This window comes from Suillus subalutaceus (assembly GCF_016647625.1).
Source record: "Suillus subalutaceus strain FC151 chromosome Unknown DFJ58scaffold_209, whole genome shotgun sequence".
Taxonomy (NCBI): Eukaryota; Fungi; Basidiomycota; class Agaricomycetes; order Boletales; family Suillaceae; genus Suillus; species Suillus subalutaceus.
Window position 1 is genome coordinate 1 of NW_024540458.1, and position 22864 is coordinate 22864.

Here is a 22864-nt window from a genome sequence, read left to right on the forward strand (position 1 = left end):
GAATGCTAAGAGCAATATAGATGAGGCAGGACCTCGTTGTTCCTCTGGAACTCCGCGAGCATCGCATACCAGATGCTAGTGAATGTCCAATAACCGTGAGAATGTGGTTTAGGTCGTCCTCAGATAAAGGTACGGCGAGTCCGGTGTGGTCAGTTCTCAAACGACTCTGTACCGAACGCCACAAATGTAAATGATTGCATGCTAAACAATGTGGCCTCAACGGGGAAGGACGAGGCGTCAATGCAGTGTGATAAGGACGCGGACTGGTAGTGTTCAGGGAGGAGGGGAGAGTCAAAGCTGGCAACTGGAAATGTGATATCCTAGTCCCTCCAATGATCTCAGAATCACCACAAGTCATCTCCAAATGCCCACTCCTCTGACCCGTTAACCAGCTCGTTAGAAGCTGTGTCCCTTCGTGTGACTGGCTGCGTGGGAGGTGTTGGATGACTGGAGACAGATGAGATGGCATCGACGATGAAAGGACTGAACTCAGTTGGGAGGTCAAAGCTCAGGAGTAGGAGTTTGCATGGGGGGTATTGTCCGTGGGAAGGACCATTGGCTGGATTCTCTCTACTGGGGATGTAAGAGAGATGAAAGGACGTGGTAGATCCAAGACATTCAAGTACGGAGAGAACTCGCCTAAATACACAGTTTGTTGCCCAGTTTCTGCTTCACCTATTTTTCCAGCCTTTGACAACCCCAAGATTGTCGCAGTGCAACCGAAAGTGCCCTCTGCCAGATGGTAGCCCAAGGCGGAGCATTGCAAGGACCAGCAACTCAAAGCCGACGGCTTTGGCCCACCCAATATCTTTGGCCCCATTGAGGGTGCGCCATCCGGGCAATAATTTCCAGGTGCGCCCAAAACCCATGGATAACAATTGCAATTCCGACGCCAGAACTGGCGTTGGAATAGGCATGGGCGTCGATGATGTGGAAGGGTTGGGGAATGGGGTGTTCCAGGCAAGACTTCGAAAGTTGGTTTTGCCACCAGATGAGGTCATCGGTGAGATGTCGGACTGAATGGTATGACACGAAAGGACGAGCAGTGGTGATACCAAGCATGGCTTCCAGAGAGGTGAGATAGGCTCGTCCAGTGGGAATAACGAGACAGGCATGCAATAGTTTACCATAAAGTTCTTGGACTTGGAGCAGCACATGAGTCTCGTGTGACAACCAATCTGTGATGGCCGCCAAATATTTCTTTTTCTTCAACTCCCCCAATCTGACGGTGAGACGAATGAGATTCCAGAGAAGGCCGATGAACAGCACTTCGAATGCAAATTGGGTGTCTTTGGAATGTTCCCAGGGGGTCCCCAGGGGAACAGACGCATTGTCAATGTCTTGGAAGTTCAATGTAAAGAGATTGTCTTCGTCTGAGCAAATGGAAGAGTGTGAAAGATCGAGGATTGGAAAACGACAGTCCTCAGCAAACACTTCAATGCTTCCGTCTTCGAGTGTGACCCCTTCAAACCATAAACGACCGCCTGTTTAACAAAGGCGATCACCAGATAATTCAGTATGTAATGCGTTACGGTAACTATTATATGCAATAAGGTGTGCGCATGCAATACGGAAAAATAGATGATCATCAACCCATTTGACAAGAGGTCCCAAGCCTGCAGCTCGCAGTAGGTCTGCCCCGGCGTCTGCAACATATCCATAAGCCCCCGCTGACGGGCCCATTCCGAAAGAGGTGCAAGTGTCAACGCAAAAGGCATCGTTATCCACGCACACCACAGTAGCTAGCCATTGAGAAGGAAGCAAGGGCACAGTCCGGTATGCTTCTGCAACATGCCGAGTGGCGCCTTGCGACCCAGGAGGAAGATTACGAATGATGCAGCAAACCGTATCAAAGGTGCCCCATGTGCGAGGAAAGTCATCAGAATCCACGGTTGAATTAATCGATGGTGAAGGGTGGCGAGGAGAAGGCGACAAAGGAAAAGAAAAGTTCTGAATGACTCTAAACTTTCCTGGTTTACCCGTTTTTGGAATGATCGATACTGGAGAAGTTTGAAAGTTGCCAATGAGAGATTGTAGGTGTGAATAAGTGAATGGGCCAATGTAACGTCCTGTACTGAGCTCGCGCTGAAGAATGCGTTCAAAGGCGTCACAGTATATGGAGAGAGAGGAGTGGTTTGGGGGAACTTGCGAGACCAAAATAAGTGGGAGATGAAGATCAAAGCCTTTCCGAAAACCGTCCGGAATCTTATGATAACAGTCCATGAGCCCATGACGATGAAGCAGATCTTCCCAAAGTGATCCCTTATAAGGGCAAATTGGTTGTGTTTGCCTGAGTTCGAGGGCAGTACTGAGCGCCATGTGAGGCAGAAAGGCAACCTGAACAGAGGTGTCATTCATCGTGGGAACAATTGGTGCAACCACATCCCCGTTGCCAGTTGACGCAAAGGGGTTTGTCTGAGGATCGTACCAGGAGCTGTTTGTTGACCCGTTTGCTGACGGTGGCATGGACGTTGTCCCAGAGATGTTCGGCAGAACATTCGATGAATAAGTGTTGGTTTCTCCCAAGGCAAACAGCGCACACTGCAGGAGAACGCTGGCCGTGTGTGCCATTGGAAAAACCTGAGGATGAAACATTAGATTTTGGAGTACGAGGAGTTTTGTTGCGTCCCAATGGGGACGCAGAGTGTTTGTGATCCGCAAGGGAGTAGCGCTGGTCAGCGGCAGGATGAGCTGGCAAACGTCGACCTTTCCTTCCCCAATTAGAATTGACATCATCAACATGCGCGGTGTAGAGACTCGCGTTTCTGCAGGCACATATGGGCACATTTTGCACCTTTTCACAACTCATGACAATTGGCCTTCAATGCACGACTCACACCATCAGCTATATTCGACTTCTATCATGTCCCTAGTCATTTTACACATAATGCGCAGCTTTCCCGCAAAACGCGCCATAGGCATGGTACTTTCCCGCACAACGTGCAGCATTCCCACATGCGCACCTTGCGCACTTTCTCGCGCTTAAGCGCCCTGCAAGCGCCCTGCATCGCCTATCATCCAGGAACGTCCCTCTATGTCCACCCACCTCATTGGTACGTCATATCCCTTGCCTCGTGGTTTGTAACAAGCATTGCAGCGCTATTACATGTCATTACGTATTCATAGCGCTTATTGCTCCTATCCCTTCCACTTCCGATGCGATTTCCATAGTATAAAGTTTGCTGACTTACTACTCCATCATTATTACTCCCCTTTGCTGTACTTCCCTCGCTATTGGGTTTTACTTTAAAGTAGTAGTCACCACTTGGGTGCACTTTGTGTTTCCAATGGTTATCGTTATCCGCCTATACTAGACCTTTATCCGCGCTCGTTATAACACTCGCTCTGTGTTTGCACTTGCTTTGCACATCCGCTTCCTTATCCGTTTCCTTATCCGGTATTTTCTGCACAACGCACGCCTTAGCGCTCACGTTCCCACGCTCGCGCTTACCTTAGTGCGCTCTCTCGCGCTTCACGCTCACTTCGCTTTTCTTCTTGCGCTTTCGCGCATCCATTGCACTTCAAGGGTCTTTCTTTCATCTGGTTCTGTGTTCAGTAGCAGTCCCCTTTAGGGTTGAACGTTCTTGCATTCTGCGAGTATAGCAGCTAGGCAGAGCCAAGACTCACTTATACTGGTTGAGCATTTTTAGATATTTCATATCAGCCCAGCCAGGTTGAGATCGCCTCAGCGGAGGTGTGTAAAGCTTGTAAACGCTGCAGGATCGAAAACAAAGAAAACCAGACGCAGAACCCACAACCCCAAAACACATGTTACATATCGCATATCGCAGATCACAGATCACAGATTGCAGGTCACATATCACATATAGTGTAACGCATATCGCATATTGTGTATCGCATAGGGAAAGTCAAGTTCAAACCCAGATGGATATGAAGAGAAAAAGAAAAACGCATTGATTAGTGATGGTTGTGCCACAGGAGAGGTAGAGGGCTGACCTTTGTATCGTACTCCCTATCTGCCTGTGTACGCTCGGCGTGATATATGTGATCAAAGGTATGAGAAATCTCAGCCTCATCAAGGATAGCGATATTCCAGGCCCCTTCCGGTTGCGTAAGTGCCTGATGCCAAGCTCAGTGTTGTTCTTCTTGGTAAGTTAAGAGCGCAGGGAGTTCATATGGTTCATCTGAAGTCCAATAGGTGTGTAACATTAAGGCGCCGAAGAAACTGGCTAGCATGCGAACGCGGGAGGCAGTCCAACCACATTGTTCAAGGGAATCAATGAAACGAGGGATGGCCCTAGAGAAATCTAAGGGAGCCAGGAGGTGGTCTGGGATGACCCCAGTAGCAGGACGAGCCGCGCTGGCAACAGTCCAAGTAGTGGCACCCTCAGGACCGACGGTGGGTACCATACTGTCGTCATCCATGGTCCGAGAATTGAGCCTCGCATCAGTGAGACCATGGTTAGTCCAGTAGTATAATTCGATGTATTGTGCCTTATCAAGTTTTCGAAGAGCGAAATCAGGAATCAGAACAGATTCAGCGGCTCGATTTGGACAAGGTCGATTCGGAATAGGAATATGATGAACTCTGTTCTTCTTCCGATCTTCTTCGGCAGTGACAACATCTTGCGCCTTTTGTATGGCGAGTTGCTGTGCTTCTTCTTCCACTAGGATACGTTGTTGTTCCTCAGCCTCTAACACGTCAGCGTCGAGTTGTTGTTGCCATTGAGCTTTCAGGGTAGCATTGGTAGCGACCCAGATGGTTTGTAACATGACCACCGCTTGGGCGTCATCGATTACAGGACTTAAGAGAGGGGCGCGGCTAGCCTGAAGACCCGCTGAGGTGAAATCCGGACACTGTTCTATGTTAGGATCAGTTTGAAGTCTGTTCATTGTAAAGGTAGAAATGAATATAAGACTGTTTTCAGTCAGGATAGTGATAGCTTGAGGATTGACAACAAGACGAAAGATTGATAGACGAGCGCTTACGCCAGGCTAGTGGTAGCGAGAGAGAGAAAACGATTCCTGAACCTTACTCCGTCCCTACATAGACATCATTCTACGCACGTGTTCGTGCCTTACACTTACGTAGAATACAACTTATGCAAACGACTGTATGACAGTCTGTATCGTTTAATTACATCCTGACAACTTATAAGAATTGACCACGTACGCCTAATTTTGTTCATCAATGACACCACGATTCAAATATTCACGCTCCAGTGGCATGAGGACGCGTGTTTTCTCACGTGACTATGACCCTGAATGTGACAGCGGCCCATCTAACCGTTCTCACTCAAGTTGGACTCGTCCCGACAAGATGGCCCTATCGCATTATGATTTGCAATCATCGACGTCGCTATAGTATGATGTGACAGTCAGGGGATATTTTTCAACGTTGCCCAATGTCTGGAAGGTTACCTGCACATATGATGCTCACTGGCAATACAGCTTTTAAGGTGCAATCTTTGCAACCCTCTCAATCCGAAGGGGTACTATCTATCTCTGATACCCTGGTGGGTATAGGTGGGGCTACCTGAGGGTGATACACCGGGGTTCATGGCTATTCACTATGTGCCACGTCCAAAGACTTATAAAGCAAACTAACATGTCTTGGTGCCTATAATCCCTCCCATGCTCTTCACTCATATTCTTGCTTTAGGGATACCGTGCATTATTGCCCTGGTTGTCGCTTCGGGTCTGCGTCGCAGACGTGTCTACCCTTTACCTCTGCCACCTGGCCCTCGTCCGTTACCAATTTTGGGTAACGCGTTGCGATTGAATACCAAACGACCTTGGCTCACATACACTGAGTGGGGAAAGACATATGGTTGGTAGCAGACCAATGGCCTCTTTGCTAAGCTCTTAGATTCAATTTCATACCTAATCATAGGAAAAATCATTCACTCCCGTATACTCGGGCTCGACTTTATCATCATAAACTCTGAAACCATCGCGCGAGAGTTACTGGACAAGCGTTCTGCGAATTACTCTACTCGCCCCGTTATTCGCACCAACGAATTGTATGCATTGCCGGTTGTCATTCAATTTGTTCTTCATCCGCTGACAATGCAGAGCTGGACTGGCTTTCAATACTGTGCTCCTTCCATATGGCGAGACTTTACGGCGACATCGCAAGATCTTCCATCAAGTTCTAAGGGCCGAAGTCTCGGTCTCGTACCACAAGATGTATTCTAACCACGCAAACAATCTAGTCATCAATCTCTTGGATGCCACTAGTGACCTGCGGCAACAGACTGAAGCGTTTGTATCTCATTAAGTGGTGTCGTTGTGATGTATGGTCCGGTTGACAATCAATCCTTGTGACAGATATTCGGCATCCCTAATCATGGCCGTGACATACGGACACCTTGCTCATGGACATGAAGACCCATTTCTTGCCCTCGCACGCGAAGTCCTTCATATTGGCGAAAATATTGTTTCTCCCGACAGGGCTGCCCTGTTCACAGCCTTTCCTTTCCGTGAGTGCCTCTGTCGACAACATAATTTTGAACATTCAACGTGAGGTTGCAGTCGAAAAGTTGCCGTTGTGGTGCTTCGGTGGAGCATTTGCCCTGATGGGACGCTGTAGAGAATTAACTCAACAGCTTTTGAACGAACCCTTTGACAAAGTGAAGGCACAGATAGTATGTTTGCGCAGAGTTGTAGATGGAAATTTCCCCTGATCTGTTTGTGTGAAGGCGGATGGTACTGCTTCACACTCATTAGTCGCTGACTTCCTCAGTCAAGCTCACGACGACGCTGACGAAGACACGATGAAGTCAGTTGCGGCCACGGGGTACATGAGTAAGATTTTTTCTACCAAGACAAAATTCATCCGTTGACGCGAATGCGGCATCTTAGCTGGCATGGAGACTGTGAGTCGCTACTTGAGTGGTCCTGATTCCTACATTGATGTCCCGCAGACTGCGTCCTCATTGCAAAAATTCCTGCTGGCTATGGTGCTCTATCCTGACGTCCAAGCCCGGGCTCGTGCAGAAATTGATCAAGTTGTGAGACATGATAAAATGCCGTGCCTCGATGATAGGGCGTCACTGCCCTACCTTGATGCCATTCTTTGCGAGGTCCTGAGATGGTATCCTCTCGTCCCCCTAGGTCAGTCTGCACAAATACAACCCTGAATGATTGACCCCTGGCACAGGAATTCCACATGCGACATCAAATGATGATGTTTATGGCGGGTACTTTATACCCAAAGGTTCGAAGTCTTTGATTCGGGGTTGCCGTTGACTCATCTGTAGTTCGATCAGGTGCGATAGTAATAGTTAATCAGTGGTATGTCACGGTGGAGTCCATGTAGCGGCGGCTTGAGCTGAGCATGGTTCAGGGCACTGTCTCAGGATGAAGACATGTTTCCCGATGCATCACGCTTCGATCCTAGTCGCCATCTAACGGTTGACGGGAAGCTGAAGGATCCTTTCGTCAACCATTTTGCCTTTGGTCGTGGCAGGTAAATATTCCACACACAAAATCATTTTCAATTATTCACTGACCCTTGCAGGCGTATTTGTCCTGGTAGGCTGATTCATGGCTCATCTGGCAGTGTTGAGGATGACAAATCCCTTTGGCAGGTCGTTGGTTTGCAGAGAACAGTCTGTGGACCGCAGCTTCTGCCATACTCGCCGTTTTGCGCATCGATCATGCCAAAGACTCAAACGGGGATAGTATTGAGGTGAAGCCGCTGTTCGGCACCGGCCTGATGATGTAAGTTACCTAGTGTGTATTCAAAACCTGCAGCTGACTCTGTGGCAGGCATCCTGAACCATTTCACTGTTCGTTTGAAAGCGTGAATACAGCGAGAGAGGGACACCTTCGAGCGATGATGAATTCGAAGTAGGCCTCGTTTGTACTTGTGGTGGTCTGTCATGTAATAGCACACGAATGTATACTACAACGGTGCAGAGTGCACTGGATGGCAAGGTTTTGCGGCCTCTGTCTGTCTCTCATGAACAAGAGAATTGCTTTCGAGTCCATTGACTCTTCAGAAATCAGATCCGTTTCCAAAATCTCGTGACCCGGCGCAACCAGGCTCCTGGCTGGACACCGTTGATCGGTTCACTGGCGCTTCCCCGTTGCAAGATGAATATAGGTTGATAATAATCCATGCACTCGTACTACGACTTACATAGATTGAGGTCAATAGCCATCGAAGGACGTTGGATCACCTAACTGTAGGTGCTATAGAAAGCCCCATAGTACGATTAGACGCAAGATGTGGTCCCCGATAATCCAAAGATAGACAGGTTCAGATGTATGACCTGAAATATCGTTCAATTATTCAGTGTGCTATGTGGGCAGCCAGTGTGGGCCATATCATAAGAATGACCATGGCAGCTAAAACCGGATATGCGATAACGTTAAAAGGGGCGGGAAATCACAATAAACAATGCCGCAACAAAGAATGATTTTGTTGAAGAATGAGCCATTATCCTACAGTATTTCACCAGAAACGCACTACCAAATCAGAAATACAAAAGGCAGACTGAGCATCAGAGCAAGGCGCGCGATAGAACTTTTGATTCTAAACAACGACCCTGGCGGACGCAAAGAATAAAATTTAAGTGGAGACAAACTTGCCATGCATTCAACAGGGTATCGCCGGTCATCATTAACCTGTGACTAGTATGACCAACAATGATTCGATGGTACATTAGTGGTTCTCAAAGTTGATTTCATAGAATCTGGAAACGTCAAAAGTTTGCGAGTTGCCGGTTGTATTTGAAGCTCCGACGCTGACAAATAAACCCTAAGCTTTGTACCATCTGCTATAGCATTCTGCAGCTCCATCACTGATATGCCCCGTGAATCAGATCGAAAGATGCTGCTTCGCAGCCTCAAACAAACCAGAAATGACCTTTCCGTCGCGCGATACATGGAACTAATTGAATTTATGATAGATCAAATACTGGATGAAGACTCAGACTCTGATACAGAGCTTGATGATGCTGCCAGTGGCCGTAGCGACTCGGATATCAGTATACGGACTGCATCACCAACATGGCCGGAGTCGCCTACATCGTCAATCACATCTGCCTCATCAATCAACTCTCTGGTATCGCTCTCGACAGCATACTCCGACTTCTTATCGCATGATATCCCGGACATGTGTGAACGGGTCTTTACCCAGTTCATTGACGCAATCGGTGCGCTGCATGATGAGGTGGAGAAGTGTTCGAGTGCTGAATGTGCATCCACGTCTGAATCGCGCACCTCAGCTTCACTTGCTGGAGGAGTGGGCTCTGTTCTCAGCTGATAAATTTCGCCGCAAGCTTTGTGTTGAGGCAGACGTGTTCGATGGACTCACAAAGTTAATTCAAGAACACCCCATCTTCTATAACCGCTCAAATAACCCCCAACTCCCTGTTGCGGTCCAGCTCGCCATTTTTCTAAACGGTGTCGGCCATTATGGCAATGCCACGGACTACTGAAGATATATCCGACTGGGCTGGAGTATCCTTGGGGACCGTTTATAACTGCTACAAACGGGTTATGATTGTGATCTTGCAGCTTCATGACCAGGCGATTCATTTCGATCCGCTTGATCACGAGGATCAAATGGAGCGAGAGCGGGCGAAAGCTTACGTGGAAAGCAAGACATGTTGTGAATGGCGTGGAGGTTTTCTTTGTGTAGATGGGACTCCGTCCCCTCTACACGAGAAACCTGGTTGGCATGGTGAAGGGTTCTTCGACAAGAATTCGGACTACTCTCTAACAGCCCAGGTAAGTATCGGTTCGGTGTGCAACACAGTGACTTACAGTTTAAAAGGTTGTTATATTCCCTCATAACCTTCGTATCATGGACTATGTCATTGGCGTACCTGGGAGTCTCCATGACTCAAACATATTCGCACGAACGAGAGTTTCCTGGCATCCTGAGTCGTTTTTTGGTGCAGGAGAGTGGTTGTGGGCGGACTCGGCATATGCTGCACGAACCTGGTGTGTGCCACCATATAAACGGCCACCGGGAGGGAGTTTGACGGAGGACCAAAAGACGTTCAATCACAACCTGTCAACGGTGAGTATGGATCACAATACATGTTCATAGTGCTTACCAAGTGTCTAGGTCCGTGTTCGTTCAGAGCATTTTTTTGGCTCTATCAAGGGCCGGTTCCAATCACTGCGGGAGCTTCGCATCCCAATCCAAAATCAGAAGGACCTCGACTACGCAAACATGTGGATCCGTTCGTGCCTCATTCTGCACAATTTAATTATTGAAATTGAGGAAAAATTAAACCATGGGGACTCGAATGTCCGCTTCTACCAACAACCTCAGGAGGCCAAGGCAAACTGATGGCGATGTGGGAGAGGAGGATCAACAAGAGGGTGGTGCAATAGGTGATCAGACTTACATTGGAAGTGTGGGGCAGGATTTTCGCAACACGTTGAAGACACGGTTGCTTTCCTCGTTGGCGTAATTAGAATGTACATATCTTGAGTCCAGTGATATGGTTTGTTTCGATCTTGGGTTTCTTTGCTACTCTCTTTGTCAAGTAGAAGCTCTTCGTCCTCTTTAGTACCCAACGAGGGAAATTTGCGCTAAGTTCAGCGTCAAGTAGAAGCTCTTCATCCTCTTTAGTACCCAACGAGGGAAATTTGCAGAGAAAGAACCATTTGCATTGCTTAACAATCAGTTGTATGACATAGTACAAACCTAGTACTTCAGTTTTGATCAAGACCACACTCCATAGTAATACGACGAATCCGGGCCTCCTCCTCTTCTCGACGTGCACGAGATAGCTCAAGTTCGATTCTTGCAAACTCCATTTGCTGAACTATCCTCTCCCGTTGGTGGAGGTGGTCTTGTTCAGCAAGACACATTGCATGCTCCCGCTCATCACGAGCACTGCGGGCCTTGAGATCACGAGCCCAGACTTCGCTCTCGAGTTTCATACGCTTATAGCGTTCATGCTCGACACGACCCTCGCGTTTGCCATTGAGGTGTACCATTAAAGACTCTGCCGTTTGGGACATCCTTTCTGCGGTCTGGTCAAGAGCATTGGTGCCAGGGCGTTTGCGTGATGAAGAGGGAGGACGGCTAAGCTGAGATGATGTGCTTTGAGAAGATGGACAAGACTGCTTTGCAGCGAGAGAAGGTGAGCTTTCGCGACTTCCCTTAAGTGAGCTGACACGGAGAGACCGTAGTGCTCGGCTGGCACCAATGTCCTGAGTCTTCTGAGTCAATAGGTGTAGACTGACAGGCTCGGTGAAGACTCCTTGAAATCCGAAAAAAAAGACAGTGAATTATCAACGGCGTTTTTATTGGATGCTGGTGAGCGCTCAGGAGAGTTCAATGATACTACTCCTGGGCCAAGCGCATCAGAAGTTGAGATGGGAGGGAGCTGTGGTCGTTGGTACCATGATGGTAATGGAATTAGCGAGAATGAATCAGGTGTGTTGCTAGGACCACAGTCCGAAGTTAAAAGTGGTGATGATTCGACTGATTCCACGCGGGGGGGGCTGGTCAACCACCATATCATCTGTCACATCTACAACACCACCATCATCCGTAGTGCGAGGATTGATCTCAACTATTTCTCCGTCTTCAGGGTCTGTGTGAGTGTCGTCGTCACCTGTAGCCGGTTTTAGTTGCATCGATTGAATATCAAAGTGTTCCAATGCGGCAGATGCAAAGTCCTGCCCTACATCCACAGTAGAGAAGGCATAGTTGAAGGCTGGGTTGGTCCGCCACCAGCCATGAAGCTCAGGCCACCAGGGAAATTTTTCGAGCTTTGTATCTGATGGAAACACGGTTAAGACATGTGCAGATCAACACAGCTAAAACGGACCGATCAACGACTTCATCTTTGGATCCTCTTGGAGCTCTGCATACGTCTTTCCTGCTCCTGACTGCTTGAGGTCCTTGTTGAACTCGTTGTATTTTCTTCGAAGTCTGAAACATCTTATCAGTGATTCCAGTGGGAAGATGAATGACGCAGGAACTAGATACTTACGTGCCGAAACGAGTTGAAACTGGTTTGATAAAGGCCTTAGGGTCCTCTTTGAAGAGTCGTTGAACCTCCAGATCCTCATCATTCGAAAATACTGCGTGTGCGACCTGTGAATAGACAACATCTCTCGAACTACCACTCTGCTTCTTCTTCCGACCTTGCTCCTTGGCATCCTTTGCCGAATCAGAGAAAAGCTTGATTCGTGCATTGTCATTTTCCTTGCACCAGGCAAGTAGCCGTTCAGTACGAGCACCACGGACCCCCTCCCAGTGAATGGTACACTTCTTCCCAGTGTCCGTACTGGCAGGTGCGTTGGCCCGGACACCTCCACCCCGGCCTCTCTGATTTGAGCGTGACATGATCTAGGGTGTGCTTAATGACAGTGATTAGATATTGGATTAAGGCTTTAGCAGCGTCAACGCCGGTAACGACGATGTTGAGCACACTGGCTGGCAGGGCAGGTCGGAGTTCGAAACCTGCCGTACCGGCAGCATCCGAATTCGCAAAATTTCTCTGTGAATTTCTTAGAAGGTTCGACTTTGAGAACCGTTAATATTAATATCCCGAGAAGAACCTTGCCATGAATATCAGGGGATCCGGACTTGAGAAAGTTCATGATTCCAGAAAGGATATTTATGAGCGCGTGTTGGAATGCCGCGCATACACCGTGCCGTCTGTGCTAGGTTGCCCACAGAAATTTAGAAGTTGCCGATGCATAGCAGCACCGATGAATCATGATCATGCATATGAGCAAACTACAAATTTGGTTACAGAAACAACACGTCAATACAGAGCCTTAATTAGGACAAACTTAGTAACAGACAGCATGAGATTTAAGTTCTACAGAACCAGGCTCTTCCCACTAAAGTGGGTGTCGGGGAATTGGAAGTTCCTTCAGCCTCCCTTGCAATTGGACTTGGTCGATGTCTGTATGAAATTCGGACAGACACTCAGTGGCAACTAACATATCACTGGCTATTGCTGGCTTGCAGGGAGATGAAGACAAGTTACTACGCCTACTATACAGGTCATAGGACCACCTTTCAAAACATGTTAAACACTCTTCGCCTGATTCAAGTGCGTCCACTGCTAGACGTTCTGAGAAGGTCGGTTCAGAATCTTGATGGATATCTAGATCACCGAAAATCTCATTTGCGGTCCGTATTCTGTTTTGCAGATACTGACATAAAGGCCACTGGCAGAGTCCTCCTGCGTCAGGCACGAGGACGACATCACTCGTGTCCCTCGGTCGAGATACTACCCCCAGATTCGGGTATGTGTAGTACTAGGAGAGGTGAGTGCGATAAAAATGAGTTGATTATTTGTACCTCGAACAAGTCCGTAGCACCTTTCAACCGCTAGTCTCGTTAACTACCCCACATGCACCTGCAAGTTCCGCTTTTGGTGCCGAGCTTGAAACGGAACGTAGACCGAAACGGATTGGGTCAGTACTGAGCCTGGCTTGGCCTTGTACATCTACTCGTGTATACAGAGATCCTCAGGGGTCCGCCTCAACCTGTCATAGCCAAGTCGTCACAGCAGATTTGAAATCCGTTATCTTAGAGGGCGCTGCTACCTGTCCATGACAATACTAGTCCCTCGCGAGGATAATCTCAGAAACATTTATCCCGACTCAAGATATACGTGTCACCCTAGTCGAGGATTGGTGCTGTCCACCGCTATGATATGGTAATGTATGTTTTCTAATGGCCGCCCATGCTTATACTCTTGTCTGACGTACGGCGCCAAGATTCCCATGGTCTCGCTGTCATTTTACAAATGAAATAGCCCATCATGGTCATCGTTCTCCAACTGCGCGGTGCTGGCCATATATGTACAACCATGGTGAGGGCTGGCGAGTGCTCACTAGGCAAAGCTAATCTTCCGGTATTAACCCCATCTGTGCAACAATGCGCACGGATGCTTGCGCCGGTGAAGAGAAGCATGAGCCATCAGTCTACCCAAGACTCCAGAAGACATGTCTTCAAGATCGCATCCAGTCCAAACACCATAACACGCTCAAGGGAAGTAGGATCCTGGCTCACTACAGAAGATCATTGCAACCTGGTCGATAATTGAAATTCGTCGCTGGGAATGTTTTATCACACGCAGTACACCTGGAGGTATTTAAGGTGACTCAACACAGGTTCCAAAGACACTTCAGCGGTGCATCATGAGTCTATTAAAGATCCCCTTCGTCATAGCTCCGGCTATTGGCGTTCATATTTCGTTCAGTTCTTCTTCTCCACCGCCTTCACCCGAAGAGAAGAAGGTGGAGCCCCCCATGCTCGAAATCATCATCATACGGTTTCAGAGTCTTTGGGGTAATAATACAAAGAAGGTGTGTGGCCTCGAAGCATTGGTCATTGTTTATATGGATCGGTGGACGGTATAATAGATCTGCACATGGGCAGCATCGTCTGCTGAAGTTGCCAACATCCTTGCCATGCATATAGATCCCTCGCAGATTCCAGAGGGCATCTATGGCACCAGAGCTCTGCAGTTTTTGCGCGCTGTTCGCCCCACGCCAATCACTCCCGCTTTCCTTGCCGGCAGTCTTGCTGTCACGATTGGCGGCGTGCTCAGGCTTTATTGTGTGTCGACCTTGGGGAAATATTGGAGCTGGCCACTCAGTATCAGACGAGATCACAGACTTGTGACGAGCGGGCCATATTCTCTCGTTCGGCACCCTAGCTATACCGGTTTCCTTCTCCAATATATTGGGCTCATTGTCATGTATGGAGAGAAAGGATCGTGGTTGAGGCGGTCTGGGATTTTACAAGTACCTTTAGTAAAGGTGCTAGTAGCATTCGGCTTCATCGGGTTTACAGTATGTGCTTGGATGGCTATCAGCCGACCCCCAGTGGAGGACAAGATGCTCCAGCGTGCACTGGGAAAAGACTGGGATAATTGGGCGAAGAGGGTGAAGTACCGATTGCTCCCTGGGGTTTATTGATCATATGCATACTGAACGCTCCGCTTGTTTGTTTGTTTGCTATACGAGATTGGTGTTCTATGGTGTCCTGGGTCTGTTGTACATATGATATAAACCATAAAAAAAGGATCCGCATGCATGGCAAGGATGCTGGCCACTTCAGATGATCTATTATATTGTCGGATCAGATAACAACCAATATCTGTATGAGAGCAACACACCTTATTTATATCTACACTCCGAAGTCTCAGAAACCATGTCATGAAAGATTCGAACACGTTAAGCGCCATCTTGTTTTCAGCTGACGGGGGCGGAGCAGAAGAAGTGAGCGAAACATGGGCGCCAAAGACCGAAGCTACGACAAAGGGGATCTTCAATAGACTCGTGGCACACCACTAAACTATCTATGGAGCCTGCAATGTGTCGCCTTAAATGCCTGAACATCGACACCTCTAGGCGTCACAGAACTCCCATGTAATAATTTTGAAGCATCAGATGCGAAGTACGCTCAGTCAGCCTGGAAGGAACAAAGAATGCGTGTTGCCTGTTTAGGTTACTTCAGGATATCATCCTAGGGACGTGTCCTCTGCGAGCGTCAGTGCCCGTGATGTAGCAAATATAAAGATATATATGTACTTACCATCGGAGCACTGGCGTTGCCTCATGAGCACCTCGCCATGAAGTGCATAGCCAGAGTGGTGCGTCACCGAGAATGGCTTCTCAGAACTCACGATTGAGTGATTCCATATATAAATCTCTTTGAAGATGTTCGATTGGCGTACGCAAAATCCGACCTAGAGAACTTATGAGAAGAACAAGATAGCACTGCCAGAACATAACGGAAAGGCAGGGAAATGCCTGCGGACGTGGTGCTGTACACCGCGTACATACAGAGCGTAGAGTTTGTCTAACATGGGCCACACCCCAACAGATCATGAATGGTACAAACAAAAGCTTGCGCAGAGCCTGAGAATCGGTGAAACACGCACGGCTATTTACCAAGCTCATAACGAAGATGTGGCAGTTCGGAAATTAAAAGTCGGAGAGTATAAAGGTGAAATTGAAGCCTGAAGTTTGCAGAGGGCCGAGCATGTGCGCACATCAAGTTAGCAACAGATCACAGGGTGCTATGCTGCGGTGACCATCGTGCAAGTAAAAGCAGAACATAGGACGCTCCCACAAGCACAGAATATCCCCCATAATTCACGTCACGGTTGGGGTGGCATGAGGGGAAGATATACCTGTGAATCAAATCAACAACCAATAACCTGAAAGTGCTGCCACATCAATCATCATGTAAAGCTCGCACTCAATAAGACGTTTGACACGTAACCCCGTACATACAAGTACACAGGCAAATGGCACTGCCGACATAAATCGACTCCCAAAGCCTCGCTACCGATCCGCCAAGTCACTGCACAAAAACACCAAATCAGAAATGCAACCCCAAACCACCCAATCTATGTCACATACCGTCTACTATTCTGGACACGCAAGAACAACCAATCCACAGCCTCGCGAACACCAGCTCTGAAAGGTCAATCCCGTGAGCCAAACCCACACACGCGCAAAACGCGCTCACCCGTCAAGCGCCGAAACGCCCAAAACATCTAAACTAGCAATCCTCTCCCGCTTCCTCTCCATTTCTGCATCCTCATCCTCGCCAAACCTCCTCCTCGCGCTCTCCCTCCTCCTCTGATCCCAATCTTCATAATCCTGCCTTATCTCTGAAACGCTGAGGCTTGAAGGGGAATCTTGTTTGTTTGCGAGGAGTAGGAGGGGGATGTTGAGCGTTTGAGGGGAGGAGAGGACTGTGTCTGTGGGAGTTGGGAGTGAGGGGTTTGTTTTGGGTTTGTCGTTTTATGATGGTTGAGGGAGTGGTGAAGGTCGCGTACGTACCGAAGACTTCCCAGCCCTCACTAAGCCTCTCTCGGTCTTGCGCGTCGATAACGTACGCTACGGCGTGACAGTCGTCGTAGTATCTGTACCAGATGGACCGGATGCCGCGTTGTCCTCCGAGGTCGAAGAAGTTTATGATGCTGGATGGGAGAGATATTTTGCCCGCTGCATGTCAAATTCACATTGATGAGCACCGAAATCGAAACTGGAGTACTGAGAAACGTGTACTATTTTGCCCTACAGTCGGGCCAATCTTAGACGGGTCAAGCCCGGGAGTCTCGTTATATAGAGTCTTTATTTTCTCCAAAAGTGTCTAGTCGAGTCTTTTTCTCAGCGCGATGGACTCGAACCCGACGGCGAGGAGCGAGACGCACGGTTTTGCCAGCACCATCAAGGCCGATGATGATCACTGAAAATTCTTCTTTCCTGTCATCTTCAGATGCAGGTGAAGGAGCGAATATGAAGCCTTACCTCGTTAAGTACTCGTGTAAGCCTTTTAAGAGGTGATACATAGTGGATAATGTATGGAAAGCCTAACGTCCGTGCTCTGTTACTTGGTGTGACATGCTCCAAATAAGGCAGTCACATAATTGGGACACCGTGCACCCCTGACAAATTATCTAAGTAGGTAATTCAGTCCGTGTCGCATGAACTGAACATTTGTTTCCAAGAAGAAAATACTAAGATTACTACGAGGTTTCACTTTCTGCTCCACCTGCATAAGCCTCCAGCCCAAATGCTGGCCATTTGCAGTACTTGTTGCAAACATGGTCCTTCTCAAACTGACTCACGGTCATCTCCATGTTTCCATCCCCAAAAATATCGCGTCCTTCACTGATGGTTCTATCCGGATGTGTCAGATCAATTGGAAGGAGCCCAACACTCAGGCAACTCATGGATGTGTCAGAATTTGAGGGTCTGTCAGCAACATTGTACTCCCTAAAGGGATTGAGTCAATCTGAGTCAGTCTCACGCAGTGCACACTGGTATGTTGTCACACACCTTGATAATCAGATATAAATGCCAATTTACCAGTCTTGACATATTGTACATGCTGCGTGAATGCGAAGAACACCGCCAAGTCATAGCCATATTCGTCGTAGTCAACCAAAGGGTTGGCATCCATATTATGAATGAATTTGACGAAGTCTTCCCCATCGCTGTCAATGAACTCTTCAAGAAGGAAGACGGCGCGTGTGGACCCAGTCTTGCTTCCAGGTTTGCTACCGCCCTGATGATAAGCCAGTGCGAGTCCAGCTTCTACAAAGTGAACTTGTGGAATTAGGAATGGGGGTGGTTCAGACGAAGATGCGATGCAACAATCGATGAAGTCATAGGTTAGCTTTAACAAGGACTTGGCCCAGTACAAGATGTTCGCCTCCCTAAAGAGCTTTGATAGCTCGTCAACGAGTGAATAACGGGCAATCTTGTATGGTCCTGTTGTTGCAGCAGTTGGTGTCGCGAATACCTTATGGTAGGGTCGTTTGGAGACAATCTTATCCCGTGCAACAGAACCGGGGCCTGCCTTCGGTGGGGCCATCAGCGTGAGCCATCCTGTGTGGGCAGTTTTGAAGCCTCCAACTCCAATCAAGCCTTGAGCCGATGTGTCGATAATCAGCTCGCCCACGGACCACTCAGCAGTTTCCACTGAAAAGGAGTGGTTCTTGTCGAGTAACAGGTCGGTCATGGAGCGGGAAGGGATTAGGTAGAAGTGGATCCTCTCGTTCTGTCGCCCAAAGACTGAAATTCAAATGAGTCCCGCTTGCTAGTATCATGAGTACAACAAACATACCTTGCTTCACATCTATATCAGTGCCTCCTCTGATCCTCAAGACTTCCTTCAGTCGGTCACGATTGGGTGAGCAGAGAGCTGCAGGTACAACATCTCTCTTTCGAGGAGGAGACGGAGTACTAAAGCTACTAGAGCTGTGAGTGTGTTGATGGGTTCGCTTGGCGGAAGTAGTCGCAGTGGTCGTCTTTCGAGGAGGAGATGGAATACTAAAGCTACTAGAGCTGTCAGTGTGTTGATGGGCTCGCTTGGCAGAAGTAGTTGCAGTGGTCGTAGGTAAAATCACACCATCATTGATGGTGGCAGCTGTATCAAACTCACTCTCCAAGTCCAATGAGGATCGTATCGAAGAGGGGACTTGGGTAACTTTGCAAGCAGCATGTTGACTGATACAAGCGGCATTCTAGACAGCCGAATAATGTTAGGTTGGGGCAAACGAGTGAGGTAAGAGACTAGCACACGTACCATTTCAGCATCTTCCCACCAATTCTCATATTCAATCCACTGAGTCTCAGGGACAACGACCATTAGTGCGAACTGCTTCGATTTGAATACCATGGTCTTTGATCCTTTGTGGGATAGCTGCTGGCATTGATCGTAGAAGTAAGCAACCGAGGGCTGGTGACTGGAAAGATCCACCCATCCAGAATCTCGCACTATAAACTCATTGACCCGCCAGACAAATTCACCGCCAAAAATCTGTAACTTGGGCACGATAGTCACCAATGCAAGCTCGATCAGCCCTGGTGCATCAATCTGTGCATTGATGCCCTTCTTTCCCTCACATATATTCTAAACAAAGATGTCAGTCACCACCATGTTCAAGAAGGTTATGGCGCATACATACCCCAATGGGAACCCCGCGTTTCTTGCAACCTCCGCCTTCATGAACTGCACTAATCTCAATTGGGATGGTCTCCGCTGGAGGCAAGCATGTGGCATAAGCCATCTTGGCCCGGTGTTCGTGCTCCATACGATATAGCCCATGTTGAGACGAATACCCAATTGAACCAGCTGAGCGTGATGAACCTGCCGGCTGTGACGAGCCTTGCCATGATGTAGGTATCATGACGTCTGGCCCTGCAGTGTGACGAGGCATGGCCACCACAGGTGGAGGATTGACCATTACTGTTGTGCGAATTAGTGGAGGGACTCTCAACATATAATTTACTCACATTGCCGTTGTGCTGCATTCACTGACTGTTGAATTGCGCGCAAGTCAGGAACGCAGTGGTTAATTGAACCCTGCGCACTGGTAAACGGATGCAGCTGCTGGGCTCGGTGGGTGGGCCTCACTGAGGTCGCTGGGTTCTTCTTGTAATGTGCGTGGCAGGACACACACACATTACACCCAGGTTGTCCTGGCTCGATGGTAGCCACATAGAAACATGGCTCACCTTTCCTGATCTTGGCCCTGCAAACAGGACGGTCACAGATGCGGTCTTCTTTGGCATAAGTGTCCTCAGTGAATTGAGAAACGATCTCGTACTCTGCCATCATGGTCTGCGATAATCTGCTGGTGATTCGTCTCACCTTATATATACGAACTGAGCACGACCAGAATATATTAGTCAAAGAGACAATTCAAGAGGTTGTTTGGGAGGTTTACCAGGTCAGACACGAGCAGAACACATTGGTTGAGACACGTTAGTCGAACAGACAATTCAAGAGACAATTCAAGAGGTTTACCAGGTCATACATGACCGTAACACATGTGAGTCGCCAGAACACATCGGTCAAGGCGACATTTCGAGAGACAATTCTGACCATGGTGGATGATACGGATGATACGAGCCGGAGTTCAAATCTTGCTTGAACACTAAATGAGACGGATGGTGCTAGTTGAGGAGCAAGGTTAGCAATGCTCACGTGATTATTCAAGTTTGGCCACAAAGATCTGTTGCCAGTGGTACTAAGCAGCTCCTCCCACTAACACCAATTGATCCTTCAATTCCCATCCGTGATCGTAGAGTCGATGCTTCCCTCAATAGGCATTCAATTAGTTTCATGCCCTCCAGGACGCGCTCCTCTTCAAGCCGTCTAGGAAGTGCACAGTCTTCTGAAAAGCTCATAAACACCTACAAGCGCAGATTTGAAGTAAATGACTTACCCAGGATAATACATAAGGTCATACATGACCGGCAAACTCAGATTTGCAAGAGGATGACTGCTCTCCAGATCCAGGCCCAGTAAAGGCAGAGAGGATGAGTGCTCTCCAGATCCTCTGCTCTCCAGATCCAGGCCCAGTAAAGGCAGAGAGGATGAGCGCTCTCCAGATCCTCCAGATACCAGGCTCCAATAATGCCTATAAGCCAGTCCGCGGTCCGAGTAAAGCAATTCTAAATATGATGAGCGATACGAGTCGGAGTGAGTATTCACATGCAACTCTCTACAGATGGGCAAGACAAAGGGCGATTAGAGGAGGTAAGATGGTGAGAGGAGGTAAGACGGTGAGAAGAGAAGGTAAGACTCGGACCCTATGTCTTTGGCTCAAGATTGAAGTAACGTTATAAATACCAACACCTACACAACCGTTATGATCATTCAAGTCCCCATGCCCAACCAATGGAAACCCACTCGTGAGCGGCCACACTTTCACTATAACGTTAGTCCCAGTGTTCTGACCTTCAGGCAGCTCCGCTGGAGGTAATTGCGCCACATATTCTTCGCATGTGGAAGGCACGCCAGACAGACCATCAGATTGTCCTTGAGCTGCAGAAGCACATCGACACAACTCGCTACGGCATCGGGTAAGTCACAGGGTTTTTATTCCTCATACATAATGTAACGTTAAACACTAGACGTACCAAATTTCTCGAAATCCGCAAAGCAATGGGTCTTCAACGGACCCGTCAGCAAGCACATACTGTTGAGTCTATCTGCGATGCAATGGTCGAGTTACGTGCGATCTATCCGAATGCGGGAGCACGCGAAATGGCAAGCTTACTGTATCATGAGCAGGATATGAGTGTGGCTAGGTGATATGACTGTGCCGACTGTACTGCATTCAGGTCGCTGACTCTTTTTCATCTTAGGAGTGTCATAACATCATACTTTGCGGTGTTTGAACCTGATCTTGTCCATGCTGCACATGGGTATTGAGCCGTTCTCTGGCCGCATTATGTGGATCCGAGTCTGGCACTCTAACAGAAATCCGCAGTTGATTCTTACCTATTACCTTGACACGCTTGAGGAACTTGGCCGTAAGTCAATTTGCATCTTTCAGGGCGCCCAGCAGCCTGATTCATTTCATAGATATGCCTATGGTAACACAAGGCGACCCTGGTTCTGAGAATTTCAGCATTGCAAACGCCCACACCATGTTGCGGCAATGGCATGACCCAGCTTTGCATGGCACACTCCAGCATCGCTGGATGCAAAGCAAGAAAAACGTCATGCCTGAAATTATGTGGTCTCAACTGCGTCGCCGTTTCACCCCAGGGTTTGAAAACCTACTAGATCATGGTGTTAACGCGGGCTGGTATGATACTAACAATACCATTCAAGTGTGAGTTTTTGGGCCTCATGTCATCACTAACAGCTCACATGTTTGTTCAGACTGGTTTTCCGTTGGGTCTTTCATCCCGTGGCTCCAGCGGGAGCTGGATGCCTATCAGGATCGCGTCAATAACTCCATGAAACGGCACGACCGCAACAAGATTCTCCCACACGGCATCCCAAATATTATCTACGAGGCAGCTGAAGACTTCGGTGCCTTGGATTTCAAGGTTCGTTACATATCGTTACATATATCAGTCAACAGTATTTCTAATATAATCCCGTGCACAGATCAAACTTGAACCAGAGGCTTTAGACCATGTACGAAGTGCCTACATCAAGCCTTCGCATCCAGTATTTGATCTGGTTCCCGAGGCGTTTGGAGAATGTATCTCGCACTTCTATGATGAATTGGGTCACCCAGCAGTTACACGGCAATCAGCTTGGGAGATTTATCTTCAGTTGTTGGAAATGTTGCAGCACGCTGATGAGCTGCCTCCGCAGATTGAGCTCCTAGACAGCGAAGATGAAGAAGTTATCCCACTTTTGGACAATTATGAGGACCTACCTGCACACGAGGAATCCAACAACGCATATTATATGGGGGGTGTGAATGGAGGACTCGGCATGGATACCAGGACATCATTGTCAATTGGACATCCTTGAGCGTGACGATGAGCCGGAATTGACAGGAGCTGATGATGCCGGCTTGGTTGTTTCAGAGTTCTCAGACTGTGAAGATGACGATAGTTTTCGCAGATGAATGGTAGATAGTAGATACATGAAATGTCTAACTGCATCACTCCGAAGCCA

At 48.2% G+C, this 22864-nt stretch overlaps 7 protein-coding genes across 7 annotated transcripts; 3 read left to right on the forward strand and 4 right to left on the reverse strand.

Moving 5' to 3' along the window:
• Positions 1–2350: 2350 nt before the first annotated feature.
• On the reverse strand, positions 2351–2809 carry DFJ58DRAFT_670138 (uncharacterized protein; the record flags this gene model as incomplete). The annotated part of the gene is made up of 1 exon (XM_041382841.1): positions 2351–2809. The coding sequence occupies one exon, from the start codon at positions 2807–2809 to the stop codon at positions 2351–2353; it is 459 nt and encodes a 152-aa protein (XP_041236666.1).
• A 1421-nt stretch (positions 2810–4230) lies between these two features.
• Positions 4231–4854, reverse strand: DFJ58DRAFT_623727 (uncharacterized protein; the record flags this gene model as incomplete). Its single annotated transcript, XM_041381073.1, has 1 exon — positions 4231–4854. A coding segment is annotated over one exon (624 nt), but the record flags the coding sequence as incomplete, so codon positions are not given.
• A 741-nt stretch (positions 4855–5595) lies between these two features.
• Positions 5596–8151, forward strand: DFJ58DRAFT_917816 (cytochrome P450; the record flags this gene model as incomplete). The annotated part of the gene is made up of 14 exons (XM_041395551.1): positions 5596–5791; positions 5855–5984; positions 6037–6225; positions 6292–6443; positions 6496–6608; positions 6663–6768; positions 6826–6839; positions 6888–7077; positions 7124–7180; positions 7233–7257; positions 7310–7432; positions 7484–7497; positions 7554–7686; positions 8112–8151. The coding sequence occupies 14 exons, from the start codon at positions 5596–5598 to the stop codon at positions 8149–8151; spliced, it is 1482 nt and encodes a 493-aa protein (XP_041236668.1).
• Positions 8152–14103: 5952 nt separating this feature from the next.
• On the forward strand, positions 14104–14886 carry DFJ58DRAFT_866679 (uncharacterized protein; the record flags this gene model as incomplete). Its single annotated transcript, XM_041394189.1, has 2 exons — positions 14104–14271; positions 14329–14886. The coding sequence occupies 2 exons, from the start codon at positions 14104–14106 to the stop codon at positions 14884–14886; spliced, it is 726 nt and encodes a 241-aa protein (XP_041236669.1).
• A 1001-nt stretch (positions 14887–15887) lies between these two features.
• DFJ58DRAFT_819963 (P-loop containing nucleoside triphosphate hydrolase protein) lies at positions 15888–17295 on the reverse strand. Its single transcript, XM_041391938.1, has 7 exons — positions 17236–17295; positions 17139–17190; positions 16993–17077; positions 16765–16929; positions 16448–16682; positions 16339–16395; positions 15888–16279 (listed from the first exon to the last, which is right to left on the reverse strand). The coding sequence occupies exons 1-7, from the start codon at positions 17274–17276 to the stop codon at positions 16261–16263; spliced, it is 654 nt and encodes a 217-aa protein (XP_041236670.1). The 5' UTR covers positions 17277–17295; the 3' UTR covers positions 15888–16260.
• A 571-nt stretch (positions 17296–17866) lies between these two features.
• On the reverse strand, positions 17867–18352 carry DFJ58DRAFT_621115 (uncharacterized protein; the record flags this gene model as incomplete). Its single annotated transcript, XM_041381040.1, has 1 exon — positions 17867–18352. A coding segment is annotated over one exon (486 nt), but the record flags the coding sequence as incomplete, so codon positions are not given.
• A 2755-nt stretch (positions 18353–21107) lies between these two features.
• DFJ58DRAFT_735324 (uncharacterized protein) lies at positions 21108–22717 on the forward strand (the record flags this gene model as incomplete). The annotated part of the gene is made up of 8 exons (XM_041386619.1): positions 21108–21132; positions 21189–21303; positions 21355–21531; positions 21589–21648; positions 21704–21756; positions 21809–22034; positions 22095–22281; positions 22343–22717. 8 exons carry the CDS (start codon positions 21108–21110, stop codon positions 22715–22717), a joined length of 1218 nt encoding a protein of 405 aa, XP_041236672.1.
• Between the last annotated feature and the right edge of the window lie 147 nt (positions 22718–22864).

Excerpts from the sequence above, each read along its gene's own strand:
- DFJ58DRAFT_819963 (XM_041391938.1), bottom strand. The coding sequence starts at position 17,276 with ATGTATCACCTCTTAAAAGGCTTACACGAGTACTTAACGAG. Across the intron at positions 16,683-16,764 it reads TGAGGGCTGGGAAGTCTTCG|ACACAGTCCTCTCCTCCCCT; the intron begins GTACGTACGCGA and ends CAACTCCCACAG. Across the intron at positions 16,396-16,447 it reads GGCGTTTCGGCGCTTGACGG|AGCTGGTGTTCGCGAGGCTG; the intron begins GTGAGCGCGTTT and ends TTGACCTTTCAG.